We start from the raw sequence: 18271 nt of genomic DNA on the forward strand, positions 1-18271 counted from the left end.
CCTTCCTTCCTGGGCGCGGAGCAGCCCTCGGGAGGGAAGAAGGCCCCCACGGCCGGTTTTAAGGGCTTTTCTAGCGGCTCACCGGGCGCCCCTTTCTCGCGGCCAGACCAGGTACTCGGAGGCCAGGAAGGGCGCCCAGACTGCAGGCCTCGGGACCAGAGGAGGACCATCCTCCAGGCCCAGAGCTGGGCGGGGGGTGGTGGGGCGAGCCCAGAGCTGGGCCGGAGAGGAGGGGCCTGTGTCCAGAGCGGGCAGTGCTTGCGCCCAGATGTGGCCCCAGAGGGGATGAGGCAGGATCTGCCGGTCTCTCCCTGGGTCTGTCCCCCAGGTTCGGGGTCTGGTGTCTGCATGTGCACCCAAGTGTGCACGTGAGTCTGCCCTGTGGCGACAGGGGTTTCTCTGGTCCCAAGCTCGCCTCTCTTTGTTACTGTCCCCTCCCTCACCAGCGTGGGATGGGTGTGGGGGGAAGCTGGGGGCTCCCGGGAGGGGCTGTGGGGGGTCTGGGTCTGAGTCTCGCCGTGTATGCGCGCGGACGTGTGCAGATCCTCAGGGCTCCAGGGCTCGTGTTTGTGTCTACGTGTAGGTTTCCAGAGGGTGTGAACGCGGCATCACTTGACCCCACAAGCCGGCCTCCTCCCTTCCCTGGTTTTTCCCAGACTCCAGACTTTGTCCCGTGGGTTTGGCCTGAGCTCTGCCGGGCACTGAACCCTGTTTGGCTGGTCGGTTGCGGTTGGACGCCAGCCCTCAAGTGCATCCCGCTGTGTGACCCTGGATATGAGTGTGGCTCCTGGAGCCCGCGTGTGGCTTGTGTTTGCCAGCGTCAGCGTGGCTCTGGAGCGTGTCCCGCACGCACGCCCAAGTGTGCGCACAAGCGTGAAGGGGTGTGTATCAGCGCTCCTGCTTGGCGCATGGCGGAGGGGGCCCAGGGAGGCCCCTTCCACTTCAGCTGTGTCAACAAAGCCCCTGCCTTCCGCTCTCAGGCCCTTCTTGGTCGGTCGCCCCAGCCCCCTTCCCAGAGCGGTGAGTGTGATGGACGTGTGGGTCGCAAGGTTGTGAAGAAGACGAGCAGGTGTGGACTGAAGGGAGCAAAAGTGGGTGCGGCATGAGGGTAAGGCCCAGGCATCCCCGGGCTAACACCAGCCCTCAGGAGCAGCTTAGGGGGCCCCAGGCCACTGAAGCCTCGCTCGGGTCCCTGGGCTGGCTCATTCCCCCTCTTATAGCCCAGGCCGGGGACAGTCCTGGGATCACCCCCAGCCAGACGCCATGTGGAGAGCCAAGAGCTGGGTGCTGACCTTCTGGGGGAGGGGCCGTATCTGTCCCACCCAGGGCCCAGCCACAGGAAGCTAGACCTCCCCAGGGTCCGGTCCCCGGCTGGTCCTTGGGTTTCTGCCTGACGCTGCTCTTGTTGCCCTGGCTGGCCTGACCCCAGCACCTCCATGCCAGTCCCTGGGCCTGCCTGGGTCCCCAGTCTGTCCCCAGTCTGTGCCCAGTCTGTCCGAGGCTGAGCCCGCCAGCCTGTATGTCCCCACCCCTTCCTGCTTATGCCCTCTACCCAGCTCGGGTCCTTCTTCCCCGCTCCCAGCACATGTTTCCCATCCGAGCCGATGTCCCTGCAGCCGAGCTCAGTCCCTGACCCCAGGCTTGCCACCTGAGCAGAACAGAGAGGGTGAGGGAGGCGTGTGAGGCTTTGGGGCTGAGCGCGCTGGCCAGACAAGACAGGCCCATCCCTGAGGCCCTAGCCGCTAACATGGGAGGGAAGGAGAGGTGGCTGGAAGGGGCTGGAGAAGCCCTAGGATGCCACGTGGGCCGGGGCCTCGCTCCTTCTGCCCTAGGCCAGAGCACAAAGGTAGGGAAGGTAGGGCTGAGCCCTGATCAGCCCTCGGTGAAGCTCCCTGCGCCCCTCAAGGGTCAACACCCACCCTTGCAAATGGTCCTGCCCCTCTTCCCTCTGCACAGCTGGGTTAGGGTGACGGGTGCCCAGGGGCAGAGGGCGCGGCTGCTCCGAATCTCACCCCCGCCCACCCAAGTCCTTGTCGGCTCCTGCAACTAGCTGTGTCCTCAGGAGCCCCTGGGACAGCGCTCAGAATTCCTGCCTGTGTTTTGCTATGGCCCCTGTTGAGGCCCCGGGGGGACACAGACAAGGGCCCAGGGGCCCCTGATGGGCAGATGGGCTGGGGCTTTGGGTGGTGACGGCCCAGCCTCCCCTGAGCGGACAGTAAGGGCAGCCCAGGTGTCGGAGGGTGGCAGACAGAGGAGGTGGCCCCACCCGCTCCCTGCCCCCCTCCAGGGCTCCCGTTACCTCTGCCCCCTCCCCAGTAGCCCAAATGCCTTGCTCAGTCCCAGATCCCATATTCTTTTTTCTTAATTTAAGGATTTTATTTATTTATTGGACACAGAGATCACAAGTAGGCAGAGAGGCAGGCTTTTGCGGGGGAGGCGGCTTCCCGCCGAGCAGAGAGCCCGATGCGGGGCTCGATCCCAGGACCCTGAGACCATGACCTGAGCCGAAGGCAGAGGCTTAACCCACTGAGCCCCCACATTCTGTCCTGTGCTGTCCTGTCCTGTTCCCCCTGCCCCACCCGTCGGTAGGTGTTGAGCATGGATGGTTTGTCCCCTTCCGCCCCTCCTGCCCCCTCCTGCCCTCGGGCCCTGGCCCCGGTGTCACCTCACCATTGCCTTGGCCAGGACCCCCCCGGGCCCAGTCCACTTTGATGCCACAAGGCAGGGACCTTGTGCCAGGTAGGCTCAGGGTCACTGGTGTCTGTCCATCTAAGACAGAGGAGGCTTGCCCAAGGGGAGGGCCCCACAGGCCCCCCGGGGTCCAGCCCTAGCTAAAGCGCAGATAGTCTTTCTCTTTAGCCCCTGCTTGGGGTGGTTTAAAGGGTTTCAAGTATCAGCCTTGGATCCCCAAGCAGCTCTCAGTCTCCTCGGGGACCTGGCAGCACGGTGGAGACAGGAGCCCAGGACACCTGAGTCCTAGGGCCGTTCTGCCGTGCCCCCTTGTCCGCATGGCTGGGCGACTCACTTGCCCCTCTGGACTTTGATTTCCCTGTCCTGTTTTTTTTCTTTCCTTAGTTTATTTAAGTCCTCTCTAAACCCAGCGTGGGGCTCGAACTCACCACCCCGAAATCAGGAGTCACGTGCTCCTCTCACTGAGCCGGCCAGGTGCCCCTAGTTTTCCTGCCCTTAGAATGTGTGGTTCAGACTGGCTCCCTCAATCCAGATTGGGGGTCCTTTGATGTCTTTCTGCACAGACTCCACGTGACTTTGGCGGAAGGGTGGCAGGAAGCCATTACGACATGTGCCAAGCTGTCGCATGTGGCAGTAGAGCTGCCAATGGGCAGAGTGGAGTGCGGTGACAGTCACTTGCCAGGCCCTGTCCCATGTGCCAGCCCCAGGACCCTAACCTGGGGAAGTGGCCTCTTAGACCCTCAGGCTTCCCCTCTGGGCTTCAGGGACAGTGAGCCTTCCAAGGGCGCGGTGCTCCCAGCGCTGGCAAGCACGGGGTGCGGTGCCTGGCACACTGTGGGGGTCAGTGAATGGGGGGCGGCTTGCTCGAGGTCCCACCCCCCCGTGCCTGGCCCCCTGTCTGGATTGCTGTTTTTTGTGTTTGTTTGTTTTTTTCTCTTAAGATTTTATTTACTGGGTCTCCTGGGTGGCTCACTTGGTTCGGCATTTGCCTTCAACTTGGGTCATGATCCTGGGGTCCTGGGACGGAACCCCTCCCAGTGGGCTCGCTACTCAGCAGAGAGCTTGCTTCTCCCTCTCCCTCTCCTCCTCCCTCTGCTTGTGTCTGCTCGCTCTCTCTCTAATAGATAAATGAAATCTTTACCAAAAAATACTTATTTGGGGCACCTGGGTGGCTCAGTGAGTTAAGCCTCTGCCTTCACCTCACCTCGGGTCCTGATCTTGGGGTCCTGGGATCGAGCCCCATATCGGGCTCTCTGCTCGGCAGGGAGCCTGTTTCCTCCCCTCTCTCTGCCTGCCTCTCTGCCTACTTGTGATTTCTCTGTGTCAAATAAATAAATAAAATCTTAAAAAAAAAAAAAAAAGAATATGGGACCTGGGACTGAGCAAGACATTTGGACTACTGGGGAGGGGGCAGAGGTAACAGGACTACAGGCAGGGGCGGGGAGCGGGTGGGGCCACCTCCTCTCTCTGCCACCCCCTGCACCTGGGCTGCCCTTACTGTCCGCTCAGGAGAGGCTGGGTTGTCGCCACCCCAAAGCCCCAGCCCTAAGTCTGTGCACGCTCCAGGCCCCAGCCCATCTGCCCATCAGGGGCTCTCTGCCTACCTGTGGTCTCTGTCAAATAAATAAATAAATAAATAAATAAATAAATAAAAAAAATCTTTAAAAGATATTTATGGGGGGAGGAGAACATGAGTGTGGGAGAGGGGCCGAGGCCCAGGGAGAAGCAGACTCCCCAATGTGGGGGCTCGCTCTTAGGATGCGGCCAGCAGGAGCCACAGGGGCGAGGAGGGGCCTCAGCTGGGACCCAGGCTGCCCACGCAGCTAGAGAACCCAGCTGGGATAGACTCCCAAGGGTGCACAGCTTGACAATAAGGCACGTCCTCCCTGGCAGGTTTTGGCACCTGTGGTCACCCCCTGCCCACCCCCACAACGGCGCCTGCACAACCCTGACCTCACCCAGCCCAGAGGGGCTGCGTGGCTGTTCCCCTGCCGTCTGGTGCCTTCTGCCTCCTCTCCTTTCCTGACAGGCACAGGGTGCTGGAGTCAGGTGAGCACCCCCTCCCGCCCCGTGCCAGCACACTCTCAGCCCTTGGGCCTTGAGGGTTTAAACGAATAAAACAAAATTACCAAGGATTATAAAGGAAATCAACTACATGGAAACACAGTTATTAAAACATTTCCATTTTTTGGTCTAGTAACATAGATGCTTCTGGACTAACACATTAAAAACCGGGACGGTCTAACAATGAGGGTCCATCCAAAGTAGTGACGGGAACAAATGGTGGTTTGAGCTTCAAAAACTGTAATGCAGCCGGAAAGCGGCGGTGGTTTCTGCTGGTGACAGAGACACGGGTCCCCTGCTAACTGTTTTGGCTGGTCGCCCAAGTGCAGAAGAGAATGCTTCGTTCCGGTTACGAGTGGAAACAACGATGTGATCTTTTTCCCTGTCTGGGTTCGCAGCCTCCCTGAAGCCTGCAGACCCGGATCAAGACCCCGAGTGCGGAGTGGACGGGAAGCAAGGGGAAGCTGTCCGGAGGTGAGCGCCCCCGCTGGCCCACACTTAGGGCGGCCCTGAGAGACATGGGGTCCAACTCAAGTTTCTGCGGAGAAATGTGGGTCTCTCGGAGGGTCAGTGATTTGCCCAAAGGCAGCCAGGCCGGGCTCTAGCCCCGGGGCCTCCCTGCACTCAGAGCTGCCTCCTAAGGGAGACCGGGCCACAGAGGAAGTTACTCGCTCCATCCTCTGGCCCCCGAGTCCAACCCCACCACCCCTGCCCCCCTGACCTGTGGGTTTAACCAGAGTCCAGTCGGGCGATGGTCCCTGAAATGACACACAGTTCGTTATTTTTATCTCCAGTTTATTTTTTTTAGACTAAGAGCAGAGTATGAAAGTCACAGCCAAAGCACTTGAAAAAGGCCCGGAGGATGGGTAGGGCCACAGAGGGCGGGCAGGGCAAGGTCATGGGGTTTGGGTCCCGGCTCAGGGCTGGACGGGAGGGGGCGTTGTTGTCACACGGTCTCCAAAAGTGTCTGTGCGTTGCATAGGTCTTGTCTTCACAGAAGACACAAGAGGGGCCAGGGGGTCCCCCTGTGGGGGCCTAGCCTGGTGGGGAAGGGGTCTGAAGCTGGAAGGAGACGTCCAGGAAGGTCAGGGAGTTAAGGAGGGGGAGGGAGTCTGTCCGTCTGTACATTATATATAGAGATATAGCGTCTGTACATGCCTGCTGGAACCCCGGTGCCCACCCCGTGTCACCCTTGTCCACCGCCCGCCCCCCCCAGGGGTGTCTACTTGTAAACTTGGATTCAATCCAAACCCCAGTCCTGGGCGCGGGAGTGGGAGGAGGAGGACGTGCTTATTGCTGTAAACAGGGGAGCGGGGCAGTGGGCCACCCCCTCGCCCATCTAGTCCCCTCCCTGTGTTCCGCCCCTAGAAGAGAATGACGGGGGGGTGCCTCCCACGCTGGGGTCTGCTCTCTCTGGGGCAAATTTGTCTCTGGTGGTGACAACAGGGGAGGGTACCAGGGGTCGGAGAAAGGTACCAGAGCCACAAGGCCACTCGGGACCCGTGGCTGTCCCTGCGTCTGGTCCACTACAGGGCCCTACGTGGGGAGAGAGGGGGCAGAGGGGGCGGGCCCAGATGTGTGGCGCAGACCGCACTGCCAGCCATCGGAGGAGGGGTCGAGGCCCCACAGCGAGGCTTCCCTGGGAGAGGCCCAAGTCTCCCTGCCCTTCCCCAGCCCCGCGTGTCCCCGCCAAGGGAGGGGGCAGAGCTAGGAAGCCAAGAGCGTCATGAGGAAGAAGGCGATGCCCACCGCCAGGGGCAGGTGCTCCCGCTTGGGGCTGGTCCCGCTGATGCTCTTCTCAAGCTTGGGCACCTGCGGACTCTCTCCCTCAAAGTCTTCTGTGGGCAGACGGACAGAGAGCGCGGTGAGGGCCGGGCTGCGCGCGCGGGCGGGGCACGCGGCGGCGGCGGCGGCGGCGGCGGCGGCGGCGGGGCGGAGCCGGGACGTGGCCACCCACGGGGCCGGGCGGGGCGAGCGGGCGGGGCGAGCGGGCGGGCTGCGCCCCGGGAAGGCATGCGGGGCGAGCAGGCACGGGGCTGCGGTCCCAGCAGCGGCCCCCAGAGGGCGCTGCGCAGACTCACCCAGCACGTTGATCCTCACATGGGGGCCCATGGTGAACGGGGGGAGGGTGGGGGCCGGCTTCTGCCCGGAGTGCGGTGCTGCGGGGCGCGGGGCGGGTGGGAGAGAGGAGGGGAGCGTCAGGGCCAGGACCCCCCCCCACCCCGCCGCTACAGCTGGGGAGCGAGTCCCCGCTCGGGGGGGCCCCCCCGCCCCGCCCCCGGGAGCCCGGGAGCCCCGAAGCGGGAGGCGAGGGCGCGCTGGCGGCCGGCGGCGGCACTCACTGGCGGCGCAGCAGACGAACACCTTCATCCTCAGGCACTTCCAGTGCGGGCCGTGCGCGGGCGTGGCTGCGGGCGAGACGGGGCCTCAGCTGCGTCCGCCGCGTCCCGCCCCTCCGCGCCGCCCCCTGCCCGGCTCCCGGGCCCGCGGACGCGAGTCGCGTGGCTACGCCGCCGGCCCGGGCAGCCCCCGCGGTCCCAGCCCTCGAGAAGCCCCGGCCCTGAGGTCTCAGTCCTGCGACGTCCCTCGGGGACGCGGTGACCCCGCGACCCAAACTTCGGGCCGCCCCCAACCCTCCTCGCGTCTCAGACGCCGCAGGAGCCGCAGCCTGCAGCCCGCCCGCCCCACGCGGCGTCCCGGGGTGTCTCGCGCCCCGCGACGCGGACCACGTGGCAGCCACGTGGCCCGCCCCGGCCCCTGCGGACCCCACGCCCTGGCCAGACGCTGACTCTCGCCTTTAGGCCACCCCACCGCCCCAAATCCCTGACACTCGCCGTCAGGCCCAGGCCCACCCCACTAATCCCGGGCCCTGCCGACCGCCCCCCCACCCCCGGCCGGACTGACACTCGCCGTCAGGCCCACACCCCTACATACCTGGCCCCTGGGGACCTCATCCCAAGGCCCTCACGCACTTTTTCCCCGCCCTGCCCAGCCCAGCCCGGCGCCGCAAGCTCCCCGAGCCCCCGGCCCCGGGGCCCCACCCCCTGGGCATCTCCCAGACCCTTTCCTTACGCCCCTCCCCCGGACTCCACCCCTTGGTCGTCTCCCTGGTCCGCTCTCTAGGCTCCGCCCTTTGTCCCACCCCTCGGCCGCTCCCTAGGCTCCGCCCCTGGCCGTCTCCCAGGCCCTCTTTAGGCCCCGCCCCGGCCCACCCCGACACCCCCGGCCCCGCCCCCGGCCCCGCCCCCGCCCCCGGCCCCGCCCCGGCCGTCACTCACAGATGTAGTAGTACTCCTGGCCGGCGTGGAACTCGTAGCCCAGCGAGAAGGCGCTGTAGCGCTGGAACTTCTCCGAGAACTTGATGGGGCTGTGCGGGGCGTGCGGGCGGTTGCACTCCCAGCGCTTGAAGCCTTGGCTGGCGTTGCAGGTGCGGTAGCCGGCGCGGCTCACCATGTACAGCACGTACTGCTCCGCCCCGCCCCCGGGGCCCGGGCCCGCCCCGGGGCCCACCCCCGAGCTGTTGTAGTGGGGGCAGTAAATATCCAGATAATCGTTCACGTTCACCTGCACCGTGTAGCCCTCTCGCCGCAGGCTGCGGGGGAGAGGAAGCGGGTCAGAGCGAAGAAACCCCACGCCAACCCCCGTCCCACGCCGCCGCTCGGCACAGCTTCCCTCGGGCCTTCGCAGCCTCTCGGCGTTTCTCCGGAGCCGCCTCTCTTCCCAGCGCCTGTCCCCGTCCCCGTCCCCGTCCCCAAGGCCCTAGCGCCACCAGGCCCACGGCAGCTGCCCACGCCCACGCCTCGTGCTGTCCTCCTCCCGGCGGCCGCCAGAGGGCAGCAACGGCGCAGGGAAGCCCGGCCTGCCTCCAACGGCGAAGGGGGGACGTGCGCTTTGGTTGCCACAGAAACGGCGCAGGCCCCAGCGACTCCCAGACCCCGGCCCGGATTTCCTCCGCCCATCCCCCACAATCCTCCACTGCGGGGGGGGGGGGGGAGTGGTCGGGGACTGGAAGGGAAGGGGGGAGTGGGAGGGATCCCTTCCCAGAGATGCGCACCTCTCCCGCATGCTTCCCTGCCGTGGCCAGCGCACCCCCGAGGCCAGTCGGCCAGGACCTGACCTCACAGACGCAGGTGTGGACGCTTCGCGCATATCCACGCCTAAGTGCCGTGGCGCGCACACAGACACGCGCACCGTCCGCGCGGGAGGCACACACCTGGGGGAGCCAGGCTGCCTGTGTGTTGGACTCGCACGCAGGACTGGTTGACCTCAGACATCTCAAGCTCTCTTCCTGCGCCCACCCTCCCCACCCCTGCGCCCCCCCAGACACACACACACACACACACACACACACACGAGGCGCACATGTCCTCTCTGCGCTATTCCTGGCAATCAAGGTCCCCAGTAACTGAGACAACAGAGCTGGGAGCAGGGGCTCAACAGCAAGCCGCACGCGGTAGCATGCCCACCGGCCCAAACTTCCATCTCCCCACACCGTCCTCCTCAACCACTGGCCCTGAGTGGTGCTCGGCGGAGAAGTGGGCAGAGTGCCCGGGCAAGATGGCTGAGCCCCCTACTTCCTTGATTCTTCTATGGGGACACAGGAGCAGACGCTGGGTCCCACCTAATCCCCACCTGCCTTGCCAGCCGTCATCAAAGTGTTGGTCTTAATGCCCTGGGTGGGGGTGCGGGGATGGGAAAAACATCCGAGTGGAGAAAGAAACTCAAGAGAAGTAGGGGGAAGTTTCCCCAAATTTCTTTAGGGTAGGAATCCACACATCCCTCCAGGGAGAGGAGAACATGGTGGACACAGAGGGCCCGGAGCACTTGGCAGCCTGTCATACCACAGGGGTCTCTCAGTCCTGGGAACTCCCTGAGGGGAGGGACTGGCTCCTCCGGTCACCAAGCACCTCCCAGTTCCACAAATAGTCATTAGATCCATTAGAGAAACAAGCTTGAGGCCTCTGAATCGGGCGGAGCTTTGAGGGTCCCTCCCCACCCAACCAGACTTGCTGGGCCTGGCCTGTGCCACCCCCTCCCCAAGCGCTCCCTTCCAAGCCTGGCAGGGAGCAGAGAGATGAGAGCTGGTGCCTGGGCACCTCAGTGGGAATGGGCACAGCCTTCTTGAGTCATCAGGAATGCCACCAGTCCCACCTGGTTCCCACGGGAGTGATGGGTCACTTAGGCCCCTCCCTGGCCCTGGCACTCAGGTGGGCAGGAGTCTCGGCCTGGGGCACTGGGAGCAGGAAAACGGGTTAGACCAGGCCGAGTTCCTGGCGCCACCTGGGTTTGCCTCTCTATCCCCAGCTTCCAAGTCTACTGTTCCTCCCCCATAGGCTTTGAGGAGGGGACCACCAGTGATAGGGGGCTGGGCCCAAAGCCGCAGCCCAGCCACCCTGGGACTTCTGTCCTTGAGCCTCACCTAGGTTTCCAGCCCTGCTGTGAAAGGACCCTTCCCTGGGACCCTGCCCATCTCCCCCTAGAACACAGCCTATCCCAGGAAGGAGTAAACCAAAGCCAGGGTCACTGGGACAGGTGACCTCAGTTTCCTCGACAGGGCGGAGACTGGCCTTACAGAGAGGCCTGTGGGTGAGCCCCAGTGAAGAGAAGCCAACTTCTACCTCTCCCTGGGCTGGGTGGCAGGAGGAGTCCCTGAAATGCCCCCCAAGCTGGGCGGGTGGGAGGAAGTACGGCTTGTGGCATGGCTGTGGGCAACTGGAGTCTGGCGGGCAGGGGACTGGGTGTCCCCAGTCACAACTCCTGGGAGACCCCAGTGAGGTGTCTCCTAGGCTCGGGCACTGTCAATGAATCTGTCATCCTCCCCGAACCAGCAGTGCCACTAGGCCACGCAATGGCCTGTGGCTCACTCCCCCTCTAGGGCTGCAGCTCCCGATCTGCGGGGGGGGGGGGGGGGGGGGGGGGGGGGGGGGCGCCTGGGGGCTGGGGTGTGCCTGCCCCTCCGAACAGTTCTCTATTCTTCCTCCCCTCCTGGCCTCCACGTCTCTCGCAGAAAGGCAAGTGTTGACACACCCCACCAGGAGGGGGTGCACCCTCACCCCGTTATTTCGTCTCTCGGGCTCTCACCGCCTCCGGGGCGCATTCCGACCCTTCTCCGTCACTCCTTCAGTGCCCCGCCGGCTTGCGCCTGCGGGGGGTGGGCGGCGGGGGAGCAGGGAAGGAGCAAACCTCTCCCCGCGGGGCAATTAGGGGCAGGTAAACAGGGTGCCTAACAAGACCAGGGAGTAGAGAAGGCATCCCGAGGGGCCCCGAACTTGCTTAATCCCTGCCCCCACCCCTAGAAGCCGGGATGCGGAGGAGCGAAGGCAAGACACCGACCCGGGCTCCCTCCCCTCTGGCGCGCGGCCCCGAGGCGAAGCGCCGCTCGCTCCAGCAGGCGAGGCCGGACCTCGTGCGCGCGGCGTGGGGCCCGCGCGCCCGGCTGGCGGTGGGTGGGTGGCGGGAACGTTCGCGGGGCGGCGCGTGCACGCGGACACCCCCGCACCTCTCGGGGCGCTCCCGGCGCCCCGCCCCGCTGGGTCTCGCCGGCCCCGGCCCGGGCCCGGGCTTCTCCCGCCGGCGTCGCGTGGGGGAGAGGCAGCGCGCCCCACGTCCCCGCCCCCTCCCTGCGACAGCGGCGGGCGGCGGCGGAGGTTTATTGATCTGCAGCGGCGGCGAGGAGCGAGAGACCCGCCGAGAGCGAGCCACGAGCGGAGTGAGAGCAGGCGCGCGCGGCCAGAGGGGAGGCTACCAGACCCGGGTCCCCGAGAGGGGACAGGGCGAGACAGCGAAAGAGGGGGGCCCCGAATCGGAGAGAGAGAGGACCGGAATGGGAACGGAGGGAGGCGGGGAGAGAGGGAGAGAGGAGGGGGCCGAGCGCGGGGGCCCCCAGACAGCGGAGCCGAGCCGGCTGTCGGGGGCGGGCAAGGGGGTGCGGGCAGAGCCTCGGCGGCTGGGAGGACGCGCGCAGGGAAAGACCAGCGGGACCTAGTACAGCCTCAATAAACCTTTGCTGAATGAACGCGTGAAAGAGCGAGACCAGCCGCAGAAACGTCTCCGAGAGACAGAGGTAGGGAGCCGGCTGGAGAAGATGCCGCCGACGCTCCCCGAGTTAGGGGTGAATAACAGCGCCTTGCTCCCTTCTGCAAAGCAAGGAAGCACAGGGCCGGGGGGCATGCGTGTGGCCATCAGCCGGTCCTCCCAGCCCCACCCCCAATTCAATTCCGGGCTCAGGGGACCCCTCCGTCGACCTCCCATTTTCCTCCTTTCCTCCAGGATGGTACCCCCCATCCCTAGTCCGGCCAGGTTGGGAACTGGTCTCTCCAATTACAGCGGATCAGACGGAGGGCCCGAGTGGGGGGGGGGACGCGGGGCGAGATCACGACCACTGTGCGGGGCACTGCCCCCAGGTCTGTCAAAGGAGGCCTCTGCACGTGTCCCACCAGCACCCTCCCACGTGACCCCGGGAGGCGGGGTCGCAAGACCCTCTCCACGTGACCCCAAGGGGCAGAGACCCTCAGCACGTGACAGGGGGTGGGAGCCCGGCGCCCGGCTCACGTGACGGGGGGAGGGGGCGCGGGAGCCTGTGGCTCGGCCCGGCCCCGCCCCCAGCTCCCTGGCCCTCTCCACTCCCGGCTCCGGAGCACGTCGCTCTCACGATTTATGGGGCCGCGGCTGCCGCAGTGAGGGAGCCGGGGAGCCCGGGCGCAGCGGCAACAAAGGCCGAGGAAGCGAGGCGGGGGCGGCGGCGTCCTCCCAGCCGGGTGCGCGCCCCCTCCCACCTCTGCCGGTCCAGACCTGCGGGGGAGCGGGGAAGACAGAAAGGAGGCTCCCGGAACCGGGCTCCGCCACCCCCTCCCAGGGCTTTCACCTGAGCCCAGGTGTATGCGGGGGAGGGGAACCTGATCAACAACATCCCCCCCACCCTCAGGCCGTTCCCGCATACCCCCGGCTCCGGCGTCCCCTAAGAACGCGGGGTTGCCCAGAGGGTGGTGGGAACCTGGGACCCCTCACCTGCGTACTCTCCACTCCCCGCCAGACTCTAGCGGGGAGGGGGGAGGCGGACGTGTGAGTCTGGGGGAGGGGGACGAGCTAGATAGAACGGGGAGTCAGCCCCCAGCACCCCCCGGAGTTCTTCGAGTCCCGCTCCCGGGGTGGGGGGAGGGGCCTCATCCCCACCCCCGAGGTTTCCATGGGAAGCGAGAGGGGGGCGTCGTTGGCTCATCCCCACCCCCAGTCTGACACTCGGGCGCGAGCAGGGAGAGAGGGGGAGGCGCGGAGCCCCAAACAACAAAGAGCGGAGCGGCGAGCGGCAGCCCCTCCCCCGGGAGGCTGGGGGTCGCGGCCGCCGGGCCCTCCCGGCCCCCTCCCCTGGGGCCTCTCCAGTTGCTCCCGAGTCGCCCCCCAGGGTGGGGAGCCAGAGGCAGTGCCGCCGCCGCCGCCGCCTGGGCAGGTGTGACAGTGACCCCCGCGTCCCTAGGGATGCCCCCAACACACAGACACACACGGAGGCACGGCGGGGAGAAGACAAGGGCAGCGAGGACTGAGCAGATTGAGGACCCGGCCCCGCAGCCGGCACCCAGCCGCCGCGCCACACACCCCGGGAAACCACACGGCCGCCCTGACACCCGCCCAGACCGCGGCGGCGCCGGCAGCCACCCCAGCCCAGACGCGGCCGGCCACGCGGACAGCGACAGCAGCCCCCTCCCCGCCCCGCCGCCCGCTCCCACCCCCAGACGATCGCCGACGCAGACACACAAATCACACACTCAGACACACACGCACACTGACAGCCGCGCACGCCCGCTCACACTTGGAGCCACACGCCGTCCCCAGGCCGGGCGTGTGTGTGCGTGTGTGACACGCCGACATCTGCCTGCCTCTCTCCGGTTCGCCGGTGGCCCACGTTCCCATCCCCGCCTAGCAGCGCCTCCAGGACCCCAGCCGCGGCGACCCAGCCCCGGCTCACCCGCGCCTGGCGTTTCCCCACAACCAGGGCAGGCCATTCGGCTACGTTCTGAGGAGGCGCCGGGCCGGACTCCCTGCCCTGCCCCGGACCCCACTTTTAAAAGCGGGAGTCCTAGACAGAACCCCTCGAAAGCCTCAGCGCTGAAAACAGGTCATCCCTGGCCGCCCCCCCCCCCGTGCGATGGCCCAGCACGGCTGAAGGGGGCGAAGATGGGGGACTGTGGAGGGGCGCTCGTCCAGCGGCGGGCGCGGAGAGAGGGCAAGGCGGGGTGCGGTGTCCCCGAGCAGCCTCCTCCGCACGGCCCAAGTCCTCCTTCCGAGACCTCAACAGCCCCTTTCAGACCACCCCCCCGCGAGTTTCACAGCCGCCCAGAGTGTGCCCCTCTTCCTCGTTCCCAGCCCCCAGCCGTGCCTCCCAGGACCCCCACCCCCGGTGCCCTCAGGACTTCCCGGGCCCACCGGCTCCCCCCCTCGCAGACGCGGGACGCTCTGGGCTCCCCGGGCCCCGACTCACTGCTGGTTGGAGCTGTTCCAGTATACCGCATGCCGGTTTCCCAGCGCCCCCCCGGGCCCCTGGGCCAGCAGCGGCAGCAGCGGCACGGGCACGAGCAGCAGCAGCAGCAGCAGCGGAGCCGCCGCCATCCCCGGAGCCGCCGCCGCCGCCGCCCCCCCGACTGAGCCCCGCGCTCCCGGCTTCTCGCCTCCCAGCTCCCTGCTGCCGCCGCCGCCGCCGCCGCCGCCGGCCCCCAAGCCTTAGGCCACGCCCCCAGCCCTTCCCTCCGCCCTCTGGGCGCGCCCCCGAAGCCCCGCCCCAGGCGCGCTCCCGCCTGACCCGGCCCCGCCCCGCTCGGACCCGGAGCGCGCGGCGTTGGGGAGATGGGGACCGCGCTGCCCCGTCGGGAACGACCGGCGCGCGCCTCCTCGCTCCCTCTTAGGTTTACTTTTTGCGCGGGTCTCCGGCCTTCTGCTGCCCAGTCTCGAGCTCCCTGGAGAAGGACTAGGGGGGCCCAGACCAGGGTCTCCATCTTCTGGGAGCACATCCACCCGGGGGATGGGGCGAGGGAGATTCGGAAAGGAGCTGGGGGTCCAGGACAGCTTCATAAGTAGAACTAGGCCCCTTCCCACCCCTTCCTTCTGAGCAGTCCGCCCTCCGCTGGGTCCATGGCCTTCTTCCCGAGTGAAGGAGGAGGCCGCTGCGCGGCAGGGCGGAGAGGCCGCAGTGGGCACCAGGGGCATGAAAGCCACGACCTGAAGCCCCCAGCGCCACACGAAGCTTGTTTGTCTTGGAGGAGGGAGAGGGGCTTGGGCCTTAGAATGTCCCTAGTGCGAGTTCTGGAAGGGCCTAGAGGGGCGTCCCTCAGCTTGCTTGCCGCCGGCCGCTCTCACTGACATTGTCCCCACAGTGACGCCCAAGCACAGACGTCGCACACACACATTCTCCAGAACAGAGAGACACAGCCCTGGACACGGACGTTTACACACACGCATGCCCTAGCCGACACTCACACCACCAGAGATCCGCAGACACACGGACCGTGGGAGCGCACCCCAGACCGTGCCCAGGCAGGGATGTGCGCACAGGCCCACGGGCCCCCAGAAAGCCACAGCTCCTTGCTCTCCTCAGGTCCCTTCTTTGCCCAGGAAGTAAACGTTGAGGGAAAGAGTCTGGGATCCAGACATAGGGGGTGCCCAGCCGTCATCTCTTCTCTCTTGGAGAGGCTCGGACGGGAGTGACCGGGTCTCAGACCAGGTTCCCACAGTCCACACCTCAGCGACCTGCGCCCAGGGAGACTGTTGTGATGCTCTTTTCTCCTTTACTTCAGGAGGGAAGGCAGGCAGATCCCCTCCATCTGCTGGTTCTTGGCGGGGCAGGGGTCCCCACACAAGTCAGCCTCAGGGGCTGCGGTGGGGGTGGGGGGACAGTGCCATCCGGCACGGGCCTCGTGCCCAGCTTCTGCCAGGCAAAAGCAGTCTCCATCCTCCCGCAGCTCCCCTCCACCCCAGGAGATCTCCTCTCCCTTCTCAGGAGCCAGAAAATAAATTGGGCCCCTTGGGGTGGGAATGGGGGACTTTGCAAACAGCTCTCTCTTTCCCCAGACTCTGCACCCCCAGGGAGATTTGTTTCTCCCGAATGATGCTAACATGCTCTACTCCAGGTACCCCAGGTCCCAGCCTCCTCCTCCGCCCCCCACGCTCCCTGCGGGGCCAAGGGAGGCTTCTCTTTGTAGGGCCCACAGTGGGCAGAGGGCTGCCCATTTATGTATGGATGGAAGCTTGCTGGTTTGGTCTAGGAGTTCAGATTTCATTTTATTTATTTTTTTAAGATTTTATTTATTTATTTGACAGAGATCACAAGGAGGCAGAGCAGCAAGCAGAGAGAGAGGGGGAAGCAGGCTCCCCGCTAAGTAGAGAGCCAGATGCGGGGCTCGATCCCAGGACCCTGAGATCATGACCTGAGCCAAAGGCAAAGGCTCAACCCACTGAGCCAGCCAGGCGCCCGCAGATTTCATTTTAGAAGCCTTAAATCCCTCTTTGTAGAATCTGGGCCCCACTTATGGATGTGACTGTTTTTCGAGATCAGACGAGATCAGGCGCGTTCAGGGTGGTATGGCCGTAGACTGTGAGTGTTTTTCTACAGCACTCAGATACTCTTGTCTAGAAACAAGAATTCCCATACCCACTCCCCATAACTGACCCTTTCTCCTTAGACTCTGGAGCCCTTTCCCTAGGATTTAAGCAGGTCTGTTGGGTTTTTAAGCTCTGAGACACTCTCTATAGAGCCCAGGGCCTGTCCATGGGATCTGGTGCTCTGTGCGGACCTCTGGCCAAATCAGTCTCTGACTGATGTGGGCTTTTGTGTGTTTTAGGATAAGTACTCTCTATGTGGACCCAGTCTTTGGGGTGCTTCTCTTTGTAAGTAGTGCCTCCGTGCTGTTTCCTTCAGCAGGAGGTGGCCCTGTGTGTCTCCCTACCTTGGTGAAGGAGTTTGAGATAATGGCGCCTTTACCTGCTCCGCGGGTGACTCCTTTGTGCCACACACAAGTTGCTTGACTAAGTAGGGTGACATGGGGTATGGCCTTCCAGTCCAGCTGTGGTGCACAGGCCTGCCTGGAGGCCTGTCTGGGGACTGGGTCTCTGGGGGTATGATCACGGCCATTGTCTGCACACCTGGGATCTGATCTGAAGCCTAGGCCTCTTTTTGTGGCATCTGGGTCCTCAGTGGGTTCTAGGCCTCTGTGTAGAACTGTCACTCAACTTTTTCTCAACGGTGACCCACAGTTAGATGTTTGTTTATTTGTTCATATGTATTTATTTTTTTTTAATATTTTATTTGTTTAATTCACAGGCAGAGGTCACAAGCAGGCAGAGAGACGGGGGGGGGGGCAGGAAGCAGGCTCCCTGCTGAGCAGAGAGCCCGATGAGGGGCTTGATCCCAGGACCCTGAGACCATGACCTGAGCCGAAGGCAGACGCTTAAGGACTCAGCCATCTAGGTGCCCAAGATGTATATATATTTTAAAAAGGTTTATTTATTCCTTCCATGAGAGAGTGAGAACAAGCACGAGTGGAGGAGGTGAAAGAGAGAATCTCCAGCAGAGACCCCGACGCGGGGCTCGAACCCACAACCCTGAGGTCATGACCTGAGCTGAAAGCAAGAGTCAGACCCTGGGGGGCTCCATCGGTTGGGCATCAGCTTCTCTCTCCCTCTGCATGCCGCTCCCCCTTTGTGTGCCTCTCTCTGTGTGAAATAAATAAATAAAACCTAAAAACTTAAAAAACCTAAAAAAAAACCCCTAAAACCTAAAAAAAAAAGAGTGGGACACTTAACCAGCAGAGCCACCCAGGCGCTCCAAGATGTATGTTTCCCCAGAGAGCACACACGTGTGCGCACACACAGTCACAAGTACCCAGAACAGTAATGGTCATGACACAATAGCCTTACTATAGAGGACACACTCAGATTTTTCTTCTCTTCTAGTCTTAAAATTTCTTTAAAATAAGAAGGTGGCCCATAAAATGGAGACCCATAAAATGTATTCTTGATTTCACCACCCCATAGGCTCATAAGTCGTGGTTTGGCTGTGGCATCTAAGGCCTGGGCCCGGATGGACACCAGAGCAAGGCCTCTGGTCGGGGGCGGTCCTCTCCCTGGGGTCGGCCCTCCCTCTAGGGCCTCAGGCCTCTTCTCTCTTACCTGTGGGTTCTGCCTGCCTCTCCCTCTGGCCCTCAGTCTCGCCGGTGCTCCTCTGGTTGCCATGCTTTCTCCAGGGACACAGAATTCAGACCCTTGGGAGCCCTGGGACATGGTGCCACAGGCCCACCTGTCTCGGGGCCGCGGAAGCAGGGAGCGGACCAGGTAGGGGACAGAGGGAGTACTCAGGCCCTGTGGCCCAAGGCGGCTCCCAGGACATCAGGTGGCAAACCCAGAGCTGAGATGTATTCAATAAATCATGGAGGCTGGGGCCTGGGGGAGGGGCGTCCAGCAGGGAAGGAGGCCGCGGATAAACAATTCATTGAACAAGCAAGCAAGGGGCCTGCGAGAGGGAGGCCTGGGC

At 64.3% G+C, this 18271-nt stretch overlaps 1 protein-coding gene and 1 long non-coding RNA gene across 3 annotated transcripts; one reads left to right on the forward strand and one right to left on the reverse strand.

Moving 5' to 3' along the window:
- The first annotated feature begins 6 nt into the window (after positions 1-6).
- On the forward strand, positions 7-5542 carry LOC132025916 (uncharacterized). The gene is made up of 2 exons (XR_009406735.1): positions 7-111; positions 5154-5542. It is a non-coding gene; the product is annotated as an uncharacterized LOC132025916 (long non-coding RNA).
- A 90-nt stretch (positions 5543-5632) lies between these two features.
- On the reverse strand, positions 5633-14493 carry EFNA3 (ephrin A3). 2 transcript variants are annotated; one of them, XM_059413813.1, is made up of 5 exons: positions 14231-14475; positions 8034-8347; positions 7098-7163; positions 6837-6914; positions 5633-6593 (listed from the first exon to the last, which is right to left on the reverse strand). In XM_059413813.1, the coding sequence occupies exons 1-5, from the start codon at positions 14356-14358 to the stop codon at positions 6463-6465; spliced, it is 717 nt and encodes a 238-aa protein (XP_059269796.1). In that variant the 5' UTR covers positions 14359-14475; the 3' UTR covers positions 5633-6462. The 2 variants fall into 2 exon arrangements, with proteins under 2 accessions (XP_059269796.1, XP_059269798.1); XM_059413815.1 differs by lacking the exon at positions 6837-6914 and having other exon boundaries at positions 14231-14493.
- Between the last annotated feature and the right edge of the window lie 3778 nt (positions 14494-18271).

Source organism: Mustela nigripes, chromosome 10, assembly GCF_022355385.1.
Source record: "Mustela nigripes isolate SB6536 chromosome 10, MUSNIG.SB6536, whole genome shotgun sequence".
Taxonomy (NCBI): domain Eukaryota; kingdom Metazoa; phylum Chordata; class Mammalia; order Carnivora; family Mustelidae; genus Mustela; species Mustela nigripes.